Genomic DNA, 9,760 nt, shown 5'->3' with positions numbered 1-9,760 from the left:
AGTTTCTCATCATTAGAGAGGCAAACTTTGAGAGTGGGTTGCCTAGGAAAGGAAATCATGCATTTTTAATATTTGCAAATCCTCGAAAGGTTGGTTGGGTTTTAAAATTAATAGGCAAAAAGTATATATATGATGATATGGTAGAATGGAATTTCCTGAAGTTTGTATTGAAATTATTTAGGCATAGTAAAAAAAGGCTATCAAGTTGGTAAGGCAATGTATTTCAATAGTTAGTTACTCTTTTCTCCACAATCCCCTTATCATTTTTATAATTTTCATTGCTACAGAAAGTAATATCAATATTAATTTAAAGATCACTCGCCTCAGCTGCCTCTGGTACAAACCTAGTAACTCTCTTCTAAGAATCATCTATACAAGGGTAAGCTTTACACCCTTTTTAAATCATTTAAACCCCAAACCATGAGTCAACTAATTAAGGCTCTGCCTATGCCAAATCCAAACACATTGAAATGATAGGAGAATGATCGATGTTGTCCAAATAATATCCTAAAGCAATAGATCCCATCATCCTTAAAAAAGCCACACGTACACAAAAAGAAAATGATAACAATAGAATAACCATTGCCAAAGAGAATAACCATTGTCAAAAAAAAAAAAAAAGAATAACCATTGTCAAAGAGATAGGGTGTCCCTCGATATAAAATTGATGAATCCCCAAACCTAGCTATTATGATGGTTTGTAGACACTTTTTATTATATACTTAGGATATGAGACGTCACATGCTTCTAGCTAGCCAAATCCCTACAGGACAGATACTCCTTAATTTTATGTAGTATTAATAAACTATTAGCTAGAATAGCCAAATTGATAATGACAGCAATAGTGTAACCCCGTTAGGCAAATGTTATGAGGTGCATATATAACACCTTTCCTGCACCAAAGGTTTAAGATAGATAGAGTCTATAAAAGGTTTCATAAGGTTAATTAGGATTACCACAGGTGATCTTCTTCTTCGAGATATGGTATGGAGAATTAAAAACAAGAATTTGTTGGTGGCACCTCTAATTTTGTATGATTTCTAGAAGACTATTACTAGAGTTGAACTTCGAAATTAATAGGAGAAAGAGATGTTGAAAGCTATCTCTAACACTCCATATCGGATTAATGGTTAACGATCTGCAGAAGTAGAAAAGGATGAAGATCAACGTTGATGCTACCATCAGGAGTAGAAAAGGAAGAATTGTGGGAATCATGCATGTAGAATTCAAATGGTGAAGTTGTTAAAGCTTAGGCTGAAGCAATTAATTCCAAAATGTTCTACTTCTACTTGCTATCCTTGAAGTGAAAGAAGAAACAGTTAGTAAAGTAATGAGTACCATGAATCGAAGGTGATGCTCATATTGTGGTTCAGACATTAATGAAGAAAAAGGATGAAGCTATAAACTAGGAAATAACATGCTGATAGAACACATAGTTCACACAGCTCTAAACTAAGCTTCACTAGGAAAAATTTTGAAATTTGCTAGCTAGGTTGTTGAAAGCTCATAAGCTTTGTAAATGGGCACTGAAACATGATTTTAAATACTCTCTCTCTTTCTCCCAACTGCTTCTCTGAGAAGGTAACCCCTTGTTTTATATTCTCTGGTTTGTCTTAGTTTGTTTAAATGGATGTAGGGGTTGTCATAATCAATATATATACATATAAAAATAAAAGCAGAAACCTCATAGAGAATTGAAATATTCTCAAGTGTCATGTCAAAGATAAGAATAAATTAAATTTTGACTTTTTGTTTCATTTGATTTAATGTTTCAGGACTTTTCTAATTTAAAATAAATAATCTTTGTATTCTTTGGTTTAATGTTTCAAGACTTTTCATCCCTCATATATACACACAAAACTTTTTGCATTTTAATTCATAACTAGCCGCGAACCCGCACGTTGCGCGTGATAATTATTTTTGTGGTAGTTTTATTAATTTTTTTTTTTTACAATTTAAACTAACCTAATAATGAGTAATGTATTTCGTAATTATATTTTTATTTATTATAGGAACAATCATAAATGTAATATAGGAACAATCCAAAACACCAAAAAAACGTAAACTAAAAAAAATTAATAAAACTTAACAATGATTAATTGAACCAATATTAGGATAAAATTTTGTTTTTGATAATCTATTAAGGTTATTTTCTTTGTAGAAATTATAATTTTGGCCGCTCAAAACATATTATCAAATAAACAATTATTAGCAAAATCTAAGAATTAAATTTCTATACATGCATTGTTATAAAAAAATAATAATAATATAAATAAAATTGCAAAAGTTAAAATTTGTCACCTATCCGATTATTTTCGTTTGGCTAACCTTTACTTTTCTTTAAATAAATGGCATTATAGAGTACTTCTAATACAACTATTAAGAGTACTTTGTCCACCACAAAGGATTAGAAAATAAACAAAAATTAGTAAAGTCTCATAGTTTAACGTCTAAATTGAGCACTATAAAAAATCATGCTATGTAACAGAATAAATACCAAATTATCCAAATCATGCAATGTAATAGAATAATATTATATTTTTATATGCTATATTTAATTCTTTAGAATGCAATAGGATAACATTTAACAACCAAAGGGAATAAAAAACAAAACAAAAAAAAACAACAACAACAATTTAAAAAACAAAACTAAATCACAATTTAAAAAACAAAACTAAATCGCATTAACCCAAAATAGAGTTTTAAAGAATATAAATAATTATCAACCTAAAGTAGAGATACAAGAAAAAAAAAAATCCACCAAAAAATTTAGAGAGAGAGAGAGAGAGGGAACTTTTTTTTTGCGAGGGAAAACTATGCATAGAATAGAAGAGATAGTGACAAATTTATAGTAAGAGGGTATGAATAAGAAGAGATAAAAAAAAAAAAAAAAAAAAAAAAAAAAAAAAAAAAAAAAAAAAAAAAGGTAGATGAAGGGAAAGAGGAAGATTGATATTAATGTAGAGGGTAGTGGGGAGATGAAAAGATAAGGGAGGGAGAAAGATTGAAGAAGTAGTGGAGAGATGAAATGGTAAGGGAGAGAGAAAGGTAGGAGAAGTGTAAATAAATGTTAAAAACAATTATAAGAAAATTGGAAAGAAAAAAAAAATCAATGGTTTTTTTTTTTTTAAAGCTGAAAGGGCTTACACAAAACCCTAAAACTGAACTGAAAAGGTTTTAGGTTAGGCTTGATAGTGGAACTAAATAAATAAGAGGTAGGTTAGATTAATTATACAGATTTATTATAGGGTAATAGTGGAAGTAAAATTGTAGGACAAATTATATTTTAAAAAAGAAAAGGAAAAAAAGAATGATATGGTAGCTGATGTGGCGCAACATGAGAGCAACAGCATTAAACGCTACACTTCAACTTTTAGTAATATATAGATTTCCACCTCTTGTACTTCTACCCCTTTATATATATCTAATCATAGCCCATCATGTCATTTCACGTCAAATACACATAGACCAAAAACAGTGTCATTTACCATCAATATTTCAATGACACCTACCTAGTTCTAATATTGTTGTTTCATCTAATTCTAACCTATATGAGAATGAGAAAGACACCTACCTAACGGCAATTACGATTTTGATATTAAGGTTTGCGGTTGTGAACTTATGGGTTTTGTAAAGGATGTGATTGATTGTGGATGTCTGAGATTTATATATATTTTAGAATTAAGGAGAAAGAGAAATACATATTTTATATCAACTTTTATTTTACAATATTCTTCCAAAGTTTTTTTTTTTTTTTTTCCTTATTACTTGAACTAAATAATTATAATAGATGTGTGTGTACAATTTATAATTGTTACTTCTTATGATGAACTAACTAATTAAGCTCTATAACAATTATACTATAATATATATATATATATATATATACAACATTCTCAAAAACTATCTTAAATAAAATATTACAATATTATCTGTGCATCGCATGGACAACTTACTAGTTACTTATAATCATAAAGAAAATACTTGGAAAAAATATCAAATAGGAAAAAAAAAACTGTTCTTCATGTATGTAAAAAAAAAAAAAAAAAATGTGGTACTTAAAAAAAATTTAGTATTAGTTACTGAGTATTATTAAGTTACGCTAATTAAGAGTTTTGTAACTCAATTAGTTCTACCTCCTAGAGTTCAAATCTCTCTCCATTTTTCTATTGTAAAATTCAAATTATAAAAAAAAATAAAATGATTATTAGACTATTGAATACATCAATATGTTATTGTGCTTTTGAATTTAGCGCATGTTCTTGACATAAAAATTTTGGTATAAGAACTGTTAATTCTCAAAAATTTGTGAAAACTTTGGTTGCTTGTAAAATACTCAAGAATTACAACCGTGAATATATTAAATCTTGTGAAACAACAAATGTCAATTCTTGCATATTATGTAGCTGCAAGAATAACTGATGTGACACTTAAATTAAACTCTTAATTTTTTTTCTTAAAATTATTAACATAGAATAAAAGTTTAAAAAATAAAATATTTTATTTTTCATCCAAATAAGATACTTAACCATGCATCCAGGATATTTATTTCATTTAAAAAATTCATAATAGCCAAATTATTAATTCTAGATATAGTTCAAAATAGTTATTTAGATATCAATTCTAAAGTTATATAGTATTATATATATATATATATATATATTCAATTTTAAGTATAGGAGAACAATATAAATATCAGTTCTCTAATATGAGACTTCCTTACAGTATCTTATAACAAGTTTGGCAGATCTAAAGGAGCCTCATTTTTCTAAAAATCTAAACCACAGACACTGTAAAACAAAAAATTTATTTGTTTCATTAAAAAAAAATGTCGAGCAAGAATTTTTGTTTTTACGTTGCTGGGATATGAATGGCAGTATGTGTCATATAGACAAATATTTATGCTAGCATATCATAAAACCAAGGCTGTATTTAGTATTGATTAGTATTTACGAACCAAAATATATATATACTGTGGAAGTGGAAGTAAGGTAAAAGAATCAGAAAGTGCTTTCAGATATTCATAATTCAAAAAAGGGCAGCAGCCAGCAAGATAAGCTGCAAAGGAAGCGACAAAAGCAAAAGGCAAGAAATTCGCTGGGAAAATTGTCATGGAGCGGTGCTATGTTGGACCATCTGTTTCCCTTTTGTCTCAGACTCTCATCTCAGCATTTCATGTCATTCTATTTCTCCTCCTATTTCTTTACTTGACTTATTGGCAGTTTTGGCATTTTACAAAGGCTATCGCTAATTCCAATTTGGTTAATAGTCTCTCTATCTCTCTCTCGTGACCATATAGTAACATCGTTTTCTCTTTCCAGTACTGTACGAATCCTCAAGATAGAAGGCTATGTTCTCTTGGCCTAGCCATAATAGCCATAGCCATATCCATATCCATATCTTATCAAAGAAACTGAGAGAAAAGAGAGAGTTCATCAAAAGAGAATAATAACAACAACAATGACGATAACTTTGATGGGTTTTCTCCATTTGCTACTTCTTGCTGCTGCTACTTCTTCTTTGCAACAATATTGCATGGGGATGGGGGTCCCTGTCCAACTCAACGACGATGTTTTAGGCCTTATTGTCTTCAAGTCAGACCTTCATGACCCTTCTTCGAATCTCGATTCATGGAACGAAGACGATGATTCCCCTTGCTCTTGGGAATACATTCAGTGCAACCCTGTCACCAGTCGTGTTTCCGAGGTTTCACTTGATGGCCTAGGCTTATCTGGCAAAATTGGAAGAGGGCTCGAGAAGTTACAACACTTGAAGGTACTCTCACTCTCACGTAACAATTTTTCTGGTACTATTAGTCCCCAACTTACTCTCACTTCTGGCCTTGAAAGACTTAATCTTAGTCACAATAGTCTTTCAGGCAACATTCCCAGTTCACTTGTGAATATGAGTTCTATTCGATTTCTTGATCTTTCTAAGAACTCATTCACTGGACCTGTCCCTGATAATCTGTTTCAAAACTGCGTTTCTATGCGCTACCTGTCTTTAGCAGAGAATATGCTTGAGGGGTCACTTCCAAGTACACTCTCTAGTTGCTCCTTTTTGAATTACCTTAATCTCTCCAAAAACAGTTTCACTGGGAACCTAGATTTTGCTTCCTGGTTTGGGTCATTGAAAAGGCTTCGGATTTTGGATGTTTCCAACAATGCACTATCTGGGTCTGTACCAGCAGGAATCTCAGCCATCCATAACTTAAAGGAGCTTCTTTTAGAGGGTAATCACTTCTCAGGACCACTACCCTTTGATATAGGACTATGTCTTCACTTGAATAGGTTGGATTTAGGTGATAATCAATTCACAGAACCACTGCCAGATTCACTGCAAAGGCTGAACTCTTTGACCTTATTCAGGGCTTCAAATAACATGTTCACAGGTTCTTTCCCTCAGTGGATATCTAACATGAGCAGTCTGCAATATATAGACTTTTCCAACAACGGTCTCACTGGGAGCCTCCCATCTTCAATTGGTTACTTGAAATCACTAAACTATTTGAGTTTGTCTGATAACAAGCTTAGTGGAAACATTCCAATGTCACTGGCTGATTGTACTTACTTGTCTGTTATCAACTTGAGGTCTAACAATTTTCATGGTATGATACCGGAGGGTCTGTTTGATCTGGGATTGGAGGAAGTAGACTTTTCACAAAACGCATTAATGGGCTCAATCCCACATGGTTCGAGTAGGCTCTTTGAATCTCTACGGACATTGGATCTGTCCAGGAACAACCTTACAGGAAGTATGCCTGCAGAAATGGGTCTCTTCTCTAGCTTGACATACTTGAATATATCATGGAACAAACTACAATCCATGGTGCCCCCAGAGCTCGGATTCTTTCAGAACTTAACCATCTTAGATCTTCGTAACAACGCCTTATTCGGTCCAATCCCTGAGGATATATGTGACTCAGGAAGTTTGGGAATTCTTCAATTGGATGGCAATACATTGACGGGGCCCATTCCTGAAGATATTGGGAATTGTACATCTCTCTACTTACTGTAAGTCTCATAGTTTATGTTATGAATTATAATTTGTGCAAGCAATGCATATTAATTTGGTTTGGGCTAAAACTAAGATATCCTTACTTAGCAGCTGCACTTTAGGTTCCTCAATTAAATTCAATCATGTGGTTGCAATGATTAATGAATCATATGGTTAAATTTCATTACCCTTAGAAAAGTTAGCACTGCTTTTGCTACATTGGGCAATACAACCATGTGATTGGATTCAATTTTGGGAACCTAAACTGCAAGACCTAAGTAACTAAATTTTGTTATTTGATTTTTATATGCCAACTGTGATTACTTTTATGCAGGAGCTTGTCACACAATAATTTGAGTGGTTCGATTCCAGTGTCTGCTTCTGAGTTGAAAAGGCTGAAGATTTTAAATTTGGAGTTCAATGAGCTGAGCGGAGAGATACCCCAAGAGCTTGGAAGATTGGAAAATCTACTTGCTGTAAATATATCTTACAACAGGCTCACAGGCAGGCTTCCTGTTGGGGGTATATTTCAAAGCCTGGATGAAAGTTCCTTGCAGGGAAACTTGGGTATTTGCTCACCCTTGTTGAAGGGACCATGTAAGATGAATGTTCCAAAGCCTCTAGTCCTTGACCCCAATGCCTACGGGAATCAAATGGGTGATCATAATCAAAGAGACAGATCTTCCAAGTCCACACAACTCGGTCACCACAAGTTCCTTAGTGTTTCTGCTATTGTAGCAATTTCAGCAGCAATACTAATCGCAATTGGGGTGATTGTTATCACCTTACTAAATGTGTCCGCCCGGCAAAGGCTCACATTTGTGGACAATGCCTTGGAAAGCATGTGCTCAAGCTCTTCCCGCTCAGCAAGCCCACCTGTAGGGAAGCTCATTATGTTTGATTCAGGGTCATCCCCTGACTGGATTAGCAATCCAGAATCTCTACTTAACAAGGCCTCTGAGATTGGCAGTGGAGTCTTTGGAACAGTTTACAAGGCCTCATTCGGAGCACAAGGAGGAATAGTAGCAATTAAAAAGCTTGCTACCTCAAATATAATCCAATATCCTGAGGACTTTGATCGAGAAGTTAAAATCTTAGGAAAAGCAAAGCACCCGAATCTGATAGCACTGATGGGATACTACTGGACTCCTCAAACAAAGCTGCTGGTAACGGAGTATGCACCCAATGGCAGCTTACAAGCCAAACTACACGAAAGGCTTCCTTCAACCCCATCTATTTCTTGGGCCAATAGGTTCAAAATCCTGCTTGGAACAGCAAAGGGACTTGCACATTTGCATCATTCTTTCCGTCCACCCATCATTCACTACAACCTAAAACCAAGCAACATCTTGCTTGATGAGAATTACAACCCAAAGATATCAGATTTTGGACTGGCCCGGCTTCTAACAAAGCTTGAGAAGCACATAATAAGTAACAGATTTCAGAGTGCACTTGGTTATGTGGCACCAGAACTAGCATGCCAGAGCTTAAGGGTTAATGAAAAATGTGATGTTTATGGCTTTGGAATGATGATATTTGAGCTTGTGACAGGTAGAAGACCTGTGGAATATGGAGAAGACAATGTTGTGATATTGAGTGACCATGTGAGGGTGTTGCTTGAGCAAGGGAATGTGTTGGAGTGTGTTGATCACAGCATGAGTGAGTACCAGGAAGATGAGGTCTTGCCAGTTCTCAAATTGGCTCTGGTTTGCACCTCTCAGATACCTTCTAGCAGGCCCTCAATGACAGAAGTGGTGCAAATACTGCAAGTCATTAAGACCCCAGTTCCACAGAGAATGGAGTTATACTAATATCATCATCCATTCAATTTCAAGCATTGTAACATCTCTTTTCTTCTCTTAACTAGCTAGAACAACAAAAAGGTTTCCTCATTGTTTTGAGTCTCTTATTTTTCTTCTTTTTCATTTGATAAGAATGCTTTACTAGTTATTGGCAATTTCCTGTACTTATTGTAACCATGGTCAATGTCAAAATTGAGTTATCAATCATTTTGTTCTTTCATTATTCATTTATCTATCTCCAAACTTCTACGGAAATATACCTTTTTTTTTTTTTTTTTTTTTTGAAGTGTGATGTAACTATACAAATGATAGCTAGGTGTATTCGAATTCTCACTCCAGATGCATTTACTTATGAGAATCATATAATGTCAATTTCTGAATAACAATTGGACTGATTTTGCTATTTCAATGTGAATTGTATCTAAAGATTTGTTTTGTAAGTCGAAAAATTTTATTATGGAAAATATATAATAGAAATGCATAATAGACCCGGCCTTCATAACAAGGCCTAGCTACTCGAACACTCGTTTTCACAAGTTGCGCCATGAACTTTTGGGAAAAGAATCATTCTCTATTTGAAATGAATTCATTTCATACTGAAGGTTAAATTTTACTAATCTGAAGGTGTTCATTGGTACCCTACATTCTACAACATCACGTCTTGTTTGAGAATGGCCATCACAAACTTCAAAGAAGCATCTCAAGTCAAGTCTCAACTATGAAGGAAAAGAAGGTGTGAGTGCACAAAACATCTGAACTACAATCCATTTCGTGAATGGGACAAGACCACCCCCACAACACCCCCAAAAAAAAAAAATATATATATATATATATATATATATATTCAAGTTAGCTTGTGAACCAAAAGCCATAGAAGTTGTTTATCATCAACAAGCACCACTTGTCACAATTTGTCCACCACAAAACCTGTGCCAATAATTCACGTGACCCAATCAAAAAAC

The 9,760-nt window shown here is 33.5% G+C and overlaps 1 protein-coding gene across 1 annotated transcript; it reads left to right on the top strand.

Annotated features, from left to right (window-relative positions):
- The first annotated feature begins 4,964 nt into the window (after window positions 1–4,964).
- LOC115994770 (probably inactive leucine-rich repeat receptor-like protein kinase At3g28040) lies at window positions 4,965–9,005 on the top strand. Its single transcript, XM_031119027.1, has 2 exons — window positions 4,965–7,013; window positions 7,331–9,005. Exons 1-2 carry the CDS (start codon window positions 5,461–5,463, stop codon window positions 8,805–8,807), a joined length of 3,030 nt encoding a protein of 1,009 aa, XP_030974887.1. The 5' UTR covers window positions 4,965–5,460; the 3' UTR covers window positions 8,808–9,005.
- Window positions 9,006–9,760: the final 755 nt, after the last annotated feature.

The sequence above is a fragment of the Quercus lobata genome, chromosome 6 (genome assembly GCF_001633185.2).
Source record: "Quercus lobata isolate SW786 chromosome 6, ValleyOak3.0 Primary Assembly, whole genome shotgun sequence".
NCBI lineage: Eukaryota > Viridiplantae > Streptophyta > Magnoliopsida > Fagales > Fagaceae > Quercus > Quercus lobata.
This window is presented reverse-complemented; position numbering and strand designations above follow the sequence as displayed.